Here is a 15,658-nt window from a genome sequence, read left to right as displayed (position 1 = left end):
TACATGTTCGTAATAAAGATTTGGTAATAAATTTAAAGGAAATTTCTCTTGACCCATATTAGAATCTCCTGTGTGTATCGTGGAAACGTGACGATCGTATAGTACGAAACTTACGAGAAACGCGTTTGCTTTGGAAACAAGCGTACGATTGTACATACAAGCCGCTCCAAACGATTCTAATCCTACCGGCTGGTTAGCTGTTATCCTGGTAAACGTCGAAGCTTCGACTCGACACTAAAGCCTCCAACGAAATGACCCTTCGTACCGAACGTACCCTTGTTACCGATACCGGTAACGACGACCTGATCGGTCCCAAGTACTCGTAGCAGGACTCCCACGCTTCCTAAAATTCGACTGGAAGAGAGAATACGTGTGCATCTGTGTGTGTGTTTTCGTTTATATATATTTGTAAGAGAAATTTATAACTTGACGAAAGTCACGTGGCAAATACGAGTTGGTCGAACAGAAATAGAACTCGATATGATAGTTAATGAATGGGACGTAACTTGTACGTTGAAAGTACAATAAGTTTTAACGAATGAAATTACTTCAAACCTATTTCTAGCAGAATGAAATCGTGCACTTTATATCTCAATCAAAAATTGAAGTTGGGTTTTAATTATCGCTCGTTCTTCTAATTTACGTATTGTATTCGTTGGACTCGATAGCATTGATCTTTATTGTCGATCGAGAACTAAGAGATAGAAAGAAAGATAGAAAGATAAAGAGAGATAGAAAATCTTAGCGGCACGAGTGAATCGGCCGGCCCGTAAGAGAAGATTATACGGTTTAAATGGATAATTAAATAGGAACGGAACTGACTGAAAGACTGACTGGGGATGATTGCCGGGTAGCGGTGCGAGCATGAGCGTGGAATTGCCGCCCGAGGGCCCTTCAGGAAAAGGAGGAGGAGGAGGTTTCACCATTACGCCCAGCTCCGTATCTAAACTACGACGGAAACGTTATAATTATCCCGATTCCCACAAGTCACGAGGCGCAGCTCTGGTACCGATTGACAGCTCGGCTAAAAGTCGGACGGGAGGAAGGAAGCGCACCATGTTCGTCTCTCATTAGCGAACTCGGGAAAACTTTCTGCTTACTTCGCTCAGTTACCTCGTTCTTGTCGAAATCGATTCCGAAACGAGTTAAATGTTTCAAACCTCTTTTACCAGCTTATTATCTTGATCGATATCATGCGAATATAATTAAACGAGTCAAAGTAACATGACATGTTTCACCTTTTGCTATGATATTTAAATGAACATTTTCAATATAAAATGCATTAATAATATTTTAATAATCGATGTGTAACTTTTCTAACAAATAGAAAATGATTTTGATTCTTTGTTTCGTCGATAAGAAAAACTGTTACATATATCAAGAAAAAGTATTGGAAAGGAGAAGTGGAAGATTAAATCTAGGGTCACTCGTCAGTCGTTTCATTAGCGAGCTTCGATCAGTTCTGTCTGTCTATTGGCACTAGTATAGAAAAGTAGTATCCCGGGAATGGGTGAGCGAGGCCTAATCAATGGAATTGGGAGACAAAGCCAGAGAGGTTAGTAGCTGAGGTCAATGGTCGTAAGAGGAGAAGGAGAGGGGTTGAGTGGGTGATGGGGGAAGCCTTAGTCTGTCTTTCCCTTTGACCGTGATCCGTCGAATCGCGTTGGTAGATCGTGAGAGACGAAAGGACGGTAGGTGAACGTGCGAGCAGCAGCAGCAGCAGCAGCAGTGAGCCACCCAACCAACAAACCAGCAGCACACCAAGAACGATGGGAAACGATCGGACTTTGGTGTGTCGTAGGTGTGCTCGGACCCTACGCGTTAGACAGGACCCCGCGTGATAATGACAGGTTCTGGCGTCGCGCAGTGATTGAGGTGCCCGTGTCACAGAGACCCGCTTCAGCCACGCCCTACAGCCTCGACGTCCTTCCAAATCGACTCCATCGATTTCTACGACTGCCCTTCGCCCTCATTTTCCTACCCTTTAAATGTCTCTTTGTGTTCCCTTTTTTCTTCCCCTCCTTTCCCCGTACTCTATTTCGTATACAAAAATCGGAATTTTTTAACATATAAAACAAATTCATTATTTACATTGATTGCAATCAAATTGATTTGATTTTTTGATCATAGTGAAAGGTAGGTCGACTTGAAAAATGTTCTTGTTGGATAATCTCGTATCAGTAGATAAGAAAATATTGTTATAAGACGAGATATGAGCAATAGGTTTCTCGCAATGATCTAAGCAGATCTTTGAAAGATATTCAACCATGTTTGCCAGGTAGATCCAGGAACGGCAGTCACAGTGAGTGGATGTATCCTGGTCGCATACCATCTTCGGGCACGGCTTATCTCGTATCGGCTTAGTCTGGCATGTTGCTCGAGGCGCGTTGTTCTCGCGCATACCTCCATACATTCCATTGTGTTTCGCTCGTAATTACGCGCGAGAAACCCAACATCGACAGGGTGTTCGCGTGTGTGCTCGCGTGTCTATGTCACTTTACTGCTACGTCGATATTTCACCAGTGGAATTCGAATCGCACGTTTCAACAGAAATACCTCCTCCTATTTCGTGGAAAAAAGAACAAAAGTATTGCACGTTTGTAAGTGTGTGTTTTCTTTCATTTGTTCGTTTGTCTGTAGACGTCTTAACGGAAATCCTGTTGGTGGTGGTGGTGTTGGTTCCTCTTCCGCCTTCTGCGGCGAGCCATTACTCTCCCTCACCTCTCTGATTTCTCCCGGTTCCTGCAATAACGGCACATTAGAGGATTTTAAGGGTAAAATTGAATAACCCACCCCGGAGGTGGTAACGAAGTTATAGTCGCTCATGGAAATGCCTGGTATATCTATCAACCGATGAAGAGGTAGAGAAAGAGGAGAGGAGGAGGAGGAGAAAGATGGGAGGACAGATGGAATGAAGGCATTAGGGATGACTGGCGCGCTGACGTCGCCTATTTTATCCTCCTTCCTGGCTGCTACCTCTCTCCCACCCCATTCTCTAAAGCTGATCCTCATCCTACACCTTTCGCTTTCTCCATCTCGATTCTCACGTCGCCAACGAGCAGATCTCTTCTTCCGTCAAATTGCTCAGCTAAGGTAATCCCACTGAGAAATCCATTCCAGACAATCGACCGTTTTTCCGTCGGCTACGATCGTCGAATCAAACGAACAAAATAAAAGAAGAAGAAAAAAAAGATGGTACTTTGGAATCGCGTTGGCTATCGGCGACCAGTTCGTGGAAGGACCTCTTTGTCATTAGGAAATTCTTCTTCTATCTCCTATTCGCAAGATGATTACGTTGACTCTGATAGCTGTCTATTTTTAACATTTATTCTACAATCTTTAAGGGTTCTTTCAGTACTGTACAAACTTAATGCATCTGTTTGGTCTTAATTGTATAAATTTATCTGCTACGTAATCAAAGGAGTTACTAGACGAGAAGAACCGAAGATTGATCGATGCAGCGATAACAAGAAGAATCGTTAAAAAAAAGTTTATTGAGTAGGAGGAAGGGAAGATGGAAGTGAGGGGGCAGAGGATAGTCTAGAGTAAGGGAAAGTAGGAAGAAGGACGGTTGTTGTTGGTGTAACTCTCGATAGAAACATGGTCAGGATCGATGGAAAAGGTGGTGGAATAGAATGAGGATGAGGATGAGGACGCGAACGTGGTCGGAGGAGCGTGATGACGAGGCGCGATCTCTGCTCGGGTCCCACGCCCCCAACGCCCCGCTCGTTAGTCGGAGTCAGCAACGGTCGTCATCGACGTGTCATTCGGCAACGAGATGCCTGGTTACCGTAGGGGGATTCCAAAACGACACTGGACGAAGGACACGAGGAGAGACACATCGGTGGTCCTACGTTGCACCCGCCCATTCGACATCGACGACCTGACGCAGCACGCGTTCGTTTGAGCCAGCAAATTGTCATCCAACGACACGCGGGGACACCCTTTCCGCCCTAGAGATCGATTCCAAGTCGTTAGAGTTTAGTAACAAAAATTCCCTATATCTCGGGAAAATGATCCCTTCGAAATATAATCTTCAACTAGTATTGAATAATAAAACAATATGATACAATGGAATCGTAATGCAAATCATTACATCAAAATTAATTTCGTCATTAGAAATACATCATGGAAAATCGTAGAGATTTCCTTTCACAATAATTTAGAATAGAAAATAATAAATAAAATTTAAACAAGTTAATCCACACTTTACTTACTACTTGGCAGACGATGAGCTTATTCGTAAGACATCGCTCGTTAATCAAATCACAATTTTAGTCTCATCTTGTTGAACACTTTTAAACCACGTTATATGAAATCCAAAGTTTGACTATATTTAAGTTACATAATCATTTGGAAAATATGATTTGATACAAATTTAAGAAACATTCATCTTTTTTTCAAGTTGATAATAAATAGAATCATTTGTTTAGGTAAATAAATGAATTCTTCCTGATTCCAACTCATTTCTCAAACGATTCCATTGTCTTTTAAATCGTCTAGAAATCGTCTAGAACGGTTGTTCTTAGTATAAGAAGAAAGAGCAAAAGTATTCCGATTGCGTAGCTGTTATCTCGGGGGGGGGGGGGTAGAGTGTAGAAGCAAAGTGGATGAGGATAGCGTACCGCGAAAAAGGGTCGTCTCGAGGCAATCGGGCTAAACTACGGACTCATTTACACACTTAGCCTTGCTTCCGCCTCGCTTGTTCCCACCCCCCAACTCGACTAGAGTAGTACAAGAGAGAAAGAAAAAGAAGAGCCCAAATGGTTTTCATATTGTCTTTTTACCGCTCATTTTCATTTTATCGCTTGTTTGGCCACCGACTAGACCGTCTGCCCCTCGTCTTCTTCTGCGTGTATTCTCATCCTCTCGTTTTATTTTCCCTCATTCTCTCTATCTCTCTATCTATCTCTTTCTTTCTACGATCTTCCTTTTACATAGCTACCGGTGATCCTCTCGCTCGAGAAGAGATCGCATTTATTCCAAGAACTTTATTTCACCAATGGTATCTTTATTCTACGATTTCCAAAGTGATCGCAATTGTCTCGTTGAATTAACATTCAAATAGGATTTTAATTCGTAACCTTTTAACCCCTCATGTAGATATAGAAATTTATATTCTGATGAAAACGTTAGATAGATTTTTACGATCATATTCGTACGCTATCGAGAATAATACGTCACATTGGTACACACATAGTAGAATAGAATGAGAATGAGAATGAGAATGAGAGAGAGAATAAACAGGGGTGGTAGGGACCGATGGTGTAGGGATCTAGGGTGGCCCAGAACGGACCTCCGCGCTGTGAGCACTTAAGACTATTGTTTTCAATGTAATTGGATAGCTTCTACGTTCCCTCTCTCTCTCTCTCTATCTCTTTCTCGTCCCTTCCAACGTCATTCTACTGAGTTCTCTAGGGGTAGAGGTGTGGTGGAGAGGAAAATGGAAAACAGGCAAACCCCACGAAGCATCAACAATTATCTTGATTGTTTTATGCATACACCAAGCTTTTCTTTCTTTCATTTTTTTTTCTCTCTATTTCATTCTCTCTCTTGTTCTGAAAACAAAGAAAACAATTCTTTAACCAAAGCTTCGTGTGTTTTCGAAAGGAAAGAGCAAAAGGGGTGGTTCTCTCCATTGGTACCGTTACCGATAGCAGGTACTTTACGACACCAGGTTTCTCGATCCTCCTCTTCGTGATACTACTCTCTCTTTCTATCTCTATCTCACTTTCCTTCCTGCACCTATAGAGAAGTAGTATATGGTATATAAATACATATGTATATACGCTCGGTAAAGTGAGTGAGTGAGTGAGTGAGTGAGTGAATGAGTGAGAGAAAGAGAGAGAAAGGAGATCCGATAGAAATTCTACGCCCAGACAATGCACTCCGCCGATTTAATTAGGATAAGAATCGCTCGGATCGCGTATACACGTAGCCGACTCACAATGGGCTTTTCGGGTGGTGCTGTGGAAGAGGGTATAGAGCCACCACGTTCCCGTAGTGTACGATGTACGGTATGGCTCGCCTCCAAGAAACATGATATACCAGGATCCGAGAGAAAGAGAGAAAGTTTAAGAGAGAGAGGGATGGGGTGCGTCGAGGCCCACGGCGGTTTCCAAAAATACCGCAGGCCTCGACAAAAAGTAACGACGGGGCAACCTAATACCACGAGCACCACGTGCTAATTATGTAAAAATATGATGCGGTTCGGCCGCTTGCGTTACACGCTCTCTCGCGTTGCTTTTCTGCGTAAACGAGATACCCTTCGTTCTCTCCTACCTACGTTCATATCTACATGAATATTTTTATGTATGTGTATGTATGTTTCTCACACGTATACATGCGTACACGTGTATTGCTTCCGATCCGTGGCGCGTTTCGTTGCACCACTCGATGCGGTTAAGGTTACCTTTATGTTCCCTTTTAAAGGGCCGTTGACGCGAATACGTGTACTTCGAATGGAGATGTAATCTCGTCTTGAATCTTATTTGTTTAAATATAATAATAATAATATCTTTAATGAAATTTTCAATTTCGTATTTTTTTTTTTGAAAAATGAATTTTTTTATTAATTGAAATATCGGAAAAGTTTTCGTCCTTGAATCGTACGTGGAGGTACGTGGAAGGTTAATGTCGTCTCGTGTATATAACATAAATAGAAAGAGAAGTGTTTTAAACGAAGGAAGACAGAAAGGGAAAATGAATAAGAGGATAGCTTTCGGCGTAGTTTGACGTGAAGGCGCGCGTGCAAAAGTCGTTCTCTCTTTTTTCCGAGCTATCGCACTAAGTCTTCGTATCTACATACCTAAATATGTGTGTGAGTGAACGTGTATAAGTAGATACGCGTCTTCTTGGCCGTCACCCGCGAGCAAGAACGTTCGAAAGACGCGCTTACGGCCGGCCGCAAGTGCAAAATTAATGCCCGCAGTAACTTCACCGCACGAGAACGGCCAGATTTATACACGAATTTATGGAGCCCTGCCGCAAGAACGATGGAATATATCCGAGTAGGCCATCCCTCATCCATCCACCTCCTATTTCACCGTAAACTCGCGACACCACTCGCTTTCGTTTCAACCGTGACTTCGACCTGCTTCCTGAAACTCTCTTTTCATCCCATCTTTACAAACTTTTCTCATTCTCTCGTTTCATTTTCTTTTTTTTCTTTTTAACATGGATAATATAATATTGTAATAATTATCAAGAAAAATAATTTAGCCCTTAGAATGTTATGGATGCATATATGCGTTTGGTAAAAATTACCAGAGTGGTCTGTAGATGCATAAATGTGTTTGTTAATATTAATGTAAAAAATATTATATAATCACATATATATTATATAGAAATATTAATATTTATAATTTTATTAAATATTATTTAAATTATTTATAATATTATTTAATAAAATTTATTATTAAATATAATTTATTAATAAAATTTGGTTAATAATAAATTATTCTGTTCCTACAAAACATTTTAGATAAAATTATTCAGCACTGAAAGGGTCAATTACAATAAACAAATTATAATTTTGTTAAAGAAAATTGTTCATAACAATCTGAAAATAAGTTCGTATAAAATAAGTTAAAATTTGAAATACTTTATTTAGACTTTAGTAAATTACGATTAGGAAAGTCTTGAAACGTTCTACATATGTCTGTGTCACCTAACTCTTCATAACTTAACGTCGCTGTCTCGTAAAATTTCTTCCGTTTCTCTCTCTCTCTCTCTCTCTTTCTCTCTAATCTAAAGAAAATACGAAAGAAGTAGAGTACGATCTTGTCAGTACATAACAAGGTGAAGCGCGGAAGCGTGCATCTGCACCGATGCAACAACGTGATAAAACTTGGGGCGTCCTGTCTTGTCCTAACCAAGAATGGGATCCTACTACTACTACTACTACTACTACTACTACGACTACAACTACAACGTTCAAGTGTTCCCGTTTCTCTCTTCCTTCATTCCAGTTTTTCTTTTTCATCATCGTCAACGTTCTCATCGTTGTCGTTATTGTTGTTGTTGTTGTTGTTAGTTGGTAATAAATAATATTTTCGCAGGTGCGTCCTGACATTTGCAAACGTTCTTTCTCTTTCTTTCCTTCACTTTTCGCGTAGGTAGAAATTGTCCTCGTATATGAGAAAGAAAAAGATAGGAAGAGAGAATGAGAAAGAGAAAAATAAAGAGAACGCGTACACGTGCCCTGTAAATCACTCGGAGTAGACGCGCGAAATAGCGCGATGCGCGCCTTCACGGAACGTTTATTCTTACCTTGTTGCGTTCATTAAATGTCCGGATCGAACGTAAAACGTTCCTCTGAGTTTTCAAGAGGGGGAGGTTGTTAGAACGGTTTGGAAACTTAAGGAGAACCATATGAACATTTTATCCTCGTAACGCTAACGATTTATCTTTCTCTCTCTCTCTCGACGACAAAATACTTCACGGACATTGACCTAAATTCATGAATTTTCTTTTCTTTTTTTCCAGCATCCGTACCCTTCGGAGGATCAGAAGAAGCAACTTGCACAGGATACGGGGTTGACGATTCTTCAAGTTAATAATTGGTGAGTGACAAATATTTCAATTATGAAAATCACTTTACATATATTTTCATTTTTAGTGTGTATATAATCAATGTTTTTTAGATGACATAAATAATAATAATAATAATAATAATAATAATAATAATAATAATAATAATAATAATAATAATAATAATAATCGATACGATAGCAGGCAAGTCGATGCAACGATAAGCTTTCCTACTCAGCTTATCTTTGCAAGCCGTTCACCGTTTCGTTCCTTATGACCCTGCGTGTCGCAAGTTAAAGGAGAAGAAAGAAGGAAAAGAATTTGTCTCCCCCTTTTCCTTTTTTTTCCTTTCTCTCTCTCTCTCTCTCCACACACACATTTGAAAAGGATCCCGCGGCAAAACTCAAATCATACAACGCACGACGAACGTGTCATACGCGAATTCCAGACACTCTGAAATTACAGCCGTACATCAAACGAAACGAGCCGTGCACGCTCGGCCACGAAGCTCGACAACAAGCTGATTATTTCACCGCGCCAATCACGCGAATACAAAGTACGACCTGAGAACCCACATGGTGGTGGGCGTTCATATCGAACTGATGTTGCCGTGCACGAATTTAACTTTTTTTTTCTTTTTTTTTTTTTGGTTGGTTGGACTTATCTTTATCTTATTTTATTCTTATCTTTCCCGAAGTCCTTCCGAATTTACTTTTATTTTGACTCCTCTCTTTTATTCATTATTTATTTTATTTTATTTTATTTTATTTTATTCGAGTGCATGCGAGTTCGTAGGCGTTTCTCGTAGCGTGTCCTTCGACTTATACCTACTTTCTAAGCGGAAAAGTTTATTCGTACCTAGTAATAAAAGTTTTACGGCCGATAAAAGCATTAAACGGATTTTACATAGAAATTTTCATTCTTGAGGAAAAAAAAAGAAAAAAAGAAACGAACTTAGCGAGATGTTCTCGCGGATATAAACTTCTTCGTTTTACCCATGTCTATCTCTCATTCATTTTTTCTTTTTTACGTTGAAATAAGTAAGAGTTATCAAGTTATACGATGCACTCCGTATAGACGTGCATTCTTAGCCGAAGGAAAACGTTCGAAACGTCGTTAGCGTAGGCAGCTCCGAAGGATACGCGAAACGAGTTACGAAACTCGGTACCTTTGTGCTCGCGAACGACTTTTTTTACATATTCTTTTTTTTGTTCATCTGTACATAACCATATCTTTGCGATACGTGATCCTATTGGAGAACTTATGCGTGCAGAAGAAAAAAATTTAGAACAGAAAATGAGGATTACGTTGAAGATTGTTAAAGGATAAGGCTCCTTGGTTCGTAATTTCACTCAACTTTAAAATTTTACGACTCTCTATTTAAAATATATCGTTCAGTAACGAACCATGAGAAAGTACAGAAATGAGAAAAGCTTCAAAGTATTCGATATTAGATAACAAGAGATAGATAATAAGCTTAGTTACTCCTGTCTCACGAAATCCCCGTTTCTTCGAGTTGATCCTGAAACGTAGACAACCCTTTAGCAACCAACCCTCCTTTTAGTGTTCCTTCTAGTCCTATATTTGGCTATCTTGATAGATGTTTTTGCGTGGCACCTGCGCACCAGTATCCGAATTACCTCGAGCCCTTTTGTTTACTCGCGAGAATATTTAGAATCAACGCAACGCAACTTACCATCTTTCTCTCTCTCTCTCTCTCTCTCTCTCTCTCTCTCACTTAGTATAGAAGAAAGGACTCTATCCTATCCTTTCTACTATCTCTGTTACTCTTGAAACGAGAGAGAAAGCATGTCGCGTCGTGGTAATCTCTTGGGCTAACTTTAGCAGGAGCAAAGATCGAAATAATCCGAGTGCTACGGTCCGTATCGTGCTAACGAAAGAGGAATCAGCACCAAAGTACTGGCAAAACTCTCTCTCTTTCTGAAGAGGAATGAAAGTGGGGGCGGTCGATTTCACGCGCGGATATAAAATGCGAAACGAATCGGTCGACGCGTCGAGTATGTTGCATCGTCTTTCTCTTTCCTTCACCTTCTTCGTGAAATTCTTCCTCTTCCTCCTTCCATTTTCTTATTTCGCCACGACGCCACGTAGACGCGGGTGGGTTCGTCGTGTACCATTTTATAAATAAAATCTTCCGCACTTCGGTTTCTCAGAGTAATAAGAGGGAACGAGGACGAGTAGAATAAAAAAAAATAGTTACAGAAAAAGAAAAGAAGGAATGTTGGGTACGCGACGAGCGTAATTGAGCACAAATCAAGTCCACGGGTAAGAAGGCACGGGCCAAAAGACACTTAACGAATTTTTCACACGTTTCACAGACCGCCATTCGTTCCTCGTTTTCTCTTCTTTCCGCAATTACGGAAAAGCGTTAGAGTAACTCTCCCTAAAGTCGTCGATTTAAAATTTTTGGCAAACAGTGAACGATCTTTTCTTCTTTTTGTTTCTTCGTCCCTTTAACCACCACCACCCCTTGTTTCCTCGTTGAGGAACCTACCATGGATTTCGCTTAGCTCGTATTTTCCAAATGTCTCGTATCCGACGTCTTCGATGTTTCCTCGCAAACCTCTTATCCTTCTCTACACTTACATTAGTCGTCTAAATCGTTTCTTGGCTCTAGCACCGCAACTCGTGACATTTTCCGTCACACGATAAAGAAATATATTCGTGTTTTAGGACTTGATCCAAAATTTCGAATAAAACAATATGATCGGTTGCTTTTTGTAATTATCATCGGTTCAAGGTTGATCTAAATGGTTAAGAAGAAATATTAGAAAAGGTGTAGACGCGTAGGACAGGTTGGAAAAAGGTATATACCGGTTGCGTGGGTGGTCAGGTACGAGGGCTTACGCGTAGGTGGATCCCAAGCTTGCGCTTCGGAGAGAGAAATGAAAGAGAGAGAGAGAGAGAGAGAGAGAGAGAGAGAGAGAGAAAGAGAGGAGAGAGAGTGCATGCGAAGCACCATGGCAATTTCTTCGTGGCGCGATAAGTTTCGTGATATATTTCACCGAGGGAAACTCATGTTTCCGTAATGCAATTAGAGCGTGGCCCGTTGCACCAAGCGCGTGGTTCGTTGGTGCTTGCTTGCTTGCTTCTCTCGTAGTTGCTAGCCGGGCTCTCTTGCGTTCCTTCTCGTCTCGATTAAGAGACTGCTAGGTAACGATGAGAGTACGACGTAGGATTAGAAATAACCTCTTCTAATTAGAATACGCTAGACAAATGAAATCATTCTTAAATAATAAGATTTTTGTTGTTTATTTTCATCCTTTGCACATTATTCGTTACTCTACTTTTTCATTTTATTTTTATTTATACGAAGAAATTCATTGTGACAGAAAAGATCACTGGACCACTTCCACTAGCATTAGTAGCAGTAACACTACCCAATGTTATTTCCTTCTTCCTTTTTCCTTGAACGTTTCTCTGGTATTCCTCGGCGTCCTTTCGCCCACAATTTTCCGTCACATATATCAACGACCCGGACAGTAGTTAGAATCGTTGCCAGCTTGTTACCGCTCTGTAATTCTCTTGGAGAAAGTCTCGCGAGCGAGCGCGTAAACGTTCCCTACGTACTTCAAGAATCGCAAGGAACAATTCTCCTCTCTCTTTCTCTCTTACTATTCGATCCTACCAAATGCTAACAAAGTTTCTCTTAAAGCTTGTTCAAAAGGCTCACGCCAAAGTTTTCCACACGAGTGTTTCTAAATCACGTAGCTGTTAAATTCGTTAACGAAAAAGTTCCTTAGTGTGAAAATTCTTCTTAGCAAGCTCTAAATATATAACTGAATAACTTTTATCGTTTAAAAGGAGGAACGAAATCATTAAGAAACGTCCGATAAGTCGTAGCCTTCTCTACTTGATTGTACCCATACACCCACACTCCCTCTAAGCAATCTACGCCAGTTATTACTTACGCCGTTCTAACCCACCCTTCTTCGAGCACACGGTAGCAAGCAAGCAAGCTTGCAAGCTACGTGCTTTCTCCTTCGGGGAAACAGGCAGCCGTCGCTTGCGCCTGTTAAATCCGCGATACGATGAGAAAGAGAGAAAATAGGAGAGAGTGAGAGTAACGCTGGCGCGAACGCGTACTAATATTCTTGCTAATTTAACCGCACTCTCCTCACCCTCTCGTCTATCTTGCTAATAAACCAGTGGTTATTTATCGGCTTCCCTACCAACTCAGTTTTCTCTCTCTCCCTCTTTCTCACTCTCTAACTCACTTCGTCCAGCTCTCAAGATCTACCCCGTTAGTTGGCACTTGGGCCGTTTATTTCGACGCTTTCTATGTCTCTTTCTCTTTCTGTTTTCTTTCTCCCCTCTCCCTCACTCTCTTTTCTACCTACCACGCGATTTACTCTATTTAAGCCGGCTTTGAAATAATTTTATCGCTCAGCCCGTTTATCTCCACGACGCACTTTCCTGCGGCCTCCTCAATTAACGCGTTTTTCCCTACGCGATCACTCACCTCCCCACCCTTTTCCTCCTTCTCTTCTTTCAGTTCGTTTTCTCTCTCTCTCTCTCATCTTACGTATGCGTTCCGTCACGAGTTTCTCGATTCGTCGTTTTATTCGGGCGACGCCATCATCGAGGAGCCAACAGAGAAATAATTTTATCACTCACAGCTGCGACATCGTGGAAACTCTCTTAAGAGGCTTTCGATGTTGAGTCTTTCCGAGACGAAGACCGATTTTCTAGCTTGGATTTCTCTCATCGTAGCTTATGCCAATTTATTGCCTTGTCCTGTCTTACCTTACCTACTTGTTTAACGTTTTTCTAAGAAAATAAAGCAAGCGTGTCGTTTCTCTCTAAACAAAGACGGATCCGACGTTTCCGTTCGAAGTTGTCTCACTCAGAAGTTTTACTCGTAACAGAATCTAAAATCTTTAACTCTCCTAGCGAATGTGTTTTTTGTTGTGCAAAAAGATCTACAAGGGTTGTGTATTCGCGAATCTAACAAGTCATGAAAAAGATCAGTATCTATTCTCGCGTTGGAACGATCTCTTGAGGATCAAGCATCGATGCCGATTTAGGGTCGTAAAAGTAAGCGTGGATTTTGTTATGCTACTCAGTCCTTTCTCTTTACAACCCATCTTGGGGGCCTTTTATATCCGCTATTATCTCGGGAAATTACTTAAATCCGTTTTATAATTTTATACGCCTTTTATAGCTCGCTTTCCTCTCTCTCATACATTAGTTGTTTCTCTCTTCTCATCTATCGTTCGGCAGCAACGATGTTGTCTCGCGGGTATGTACAAGAAGGGAGGAAAAACAAAACGAGAGGAGGACGGACGGACGGATCGCGTTCCTTTTCCACCTAGCTTCGACCTCCGCGATATCGTTAACATCATAACCGTACGTCGCGAGGTAATTTAGATCGCTGTAAAACCACGAGCAAAGTCCACGGTGTTCCCTACGTTGGACCGTATATACTATACAAGTAAATGTATTATAGGTGTGTGTGTATATATACGCATTCGGCTCTAACCGACTTGCTAACGAGACATTTCGTTTTACAAAATCGTCCGAGGCCCAGGAGCCACGCGAATGGGGCCATAAATCCCTGCGGACCGGATGTTAATATCCCTGCTTCCCTCGGCAGTCCCTCTCCCAACCCTCTCCCCCTCTTTCAACTAGCCGTTCCTTCTTCTTCTTCTTCTTCTTCTTCTTCTTCTTCTCTTCTTCTTTTTCTTCTTCCACCACCCCATTTCAGAGACTTTGCAAATATCGTAATGCGGCGCACGGATGTCGCACTTTTAAAGACTATGCCCGTTAAACGTCACTCTCCCGCGAATACGTGGAACCTATTCCTCTCATTCGTTTATTCCTCGAAGCGTGCTGAGAAACCGGGTCGATGTCCTACACCCTTTTTCTTCCTTGAGTAATCCATCGATCTTGTCTTATTGTTTTAGTTCTTTTTTTATTCCCGATCGTTAAATTAAGTTCGATCTTCCAAATTGATTTAAAAACAGGAAACATCTTAAATAGATTAGAATACTACAGCAGGTGAGAGAGAACTCCTTGATAGAAGTAACCGCGGATCGTTTGCAATAGCACGAAAGGACCCTGGTGAGCTTTGAGTTTTATTCGTATTCGACGTAGATTGGGACGTTCGATTATCTTTGAGTATGAGAATAGGCAAGTCCTTACAAATGAGATCGTTTGGGAAGGAAGAGAATCGTGTAGGATTCTAAGATCTTTTGATTTTATTGTCAAAAATCGAATTCTACTTTTTGTCATTCCAAATCAATCAAAAAGTTGCATAAAATAAATGATTTGATAAGGTTGCAAGCAGGTGGGATAGATGCAAGCCGGGTGTGCATTGTCACCGGTATACTTGTTGGTATCGCTTAACACGCATCACCTTTTTTTCATGTTGCTTTCCTATAACATCGATGGTGTACACGTTCTTTTTGGATTTTCGGCTTGATCGAGCATGAGCACAAGGTTTCGATTTCGTTCCAGAATTTCACTCCTAACGATACGCGTGCTATAGATAGGCCTCTATCGTTTTTTTGCGTGTCCTATCCTTTTCGTTGATCTTTTATTTGTTTCATTTTTGTCTCCTCTTCTTGCATCAACGACACATACCTGGCACGTGAGTCGAATAAAAATCAAAAGAAAAAAGAATGTTCCTGGCGCCACGTAAATTTAATATTACATAAAATATTGTTTTGAAAAAAGATTTTCTATTGAAATGATAATTATTATATATATACCGACCATGAGAGGGTGATTTAAAATCCAAGCAATATCTCATTGGTTAGATCCGTCAAACAATCTAATTCCCCTTCGGTGCAGAAGGTCCCCTCTATTCGATGCCACGAGCATCACCGTCTCGTCCCGTAGCGAGCTAGCAGTTCTAGGAAAGCCTCTGGGGGTCTCTGGGGTGAGTACGAGTCGGATATCTAATTAGCGGGGGCTGATCGGTAATTACTACGATTAATCAATCCGTTTTCCATTTGTGCGCATCGCGTATAACGCGAACTTCGTTCATGTTACTCCTGCCTGAAAGAGAAAAGAGGGAAGAAAAAGGGCTGCGCTATTTTCCGGGTATAGACAAACTTCCAACCATTTCAAAGTATTTTCTAGATTGGCATTGTTTGAACAA

The 15,658-nt window shown here is 41.0% G+C and overlaps 1 protein-coding gene across 3 annotated transcripts in view; it reads left to right on the top strand.

Annotated features, from left to right (window-relative positions):
* hth (Meis homeobox homothorax) overlaps nt 1-15,658 on the top strand; it is a 359,920-nt gene that overhangs the window by 273,633 nt on the left and 70,629 nt on the right. For all 3 annotated transcript variants that reach the window (XM_089172519.1, XM_089172518.1, XM_089172517.1), the window contains one exon: nt 8,488-8,564. In XM_089172519.1, the coding sequence (XP_089028645.1) occupies nt 8,488-8,564 (77 nt within the window). The remainder of the gene's footprint in view (nt 1-8,487; nt 8,565-15,658) is intronic.

Source organism: Polistes dominula, unplaced genomic scaffold (assembly GCF_049000335.1).
Source record: "Polistes dominula isolate Pdom_NZ unplaced genomic scaffold, Pdom_raw_medaka contig_74, whole genome shotgun sequence".
Taxonomy (NCBI): domain Eukaryota; kingdom Metazoa; phylum Arthropoda; class Insecta; order Hymenoptera; family Vespidae; genus Polistes; species Polistes dominula.
The sequence above is the reverse complement of the archived record's forward strand: the minus strand, read 5'-3'. Positions and strand labels throughout refer to the sequence as shown.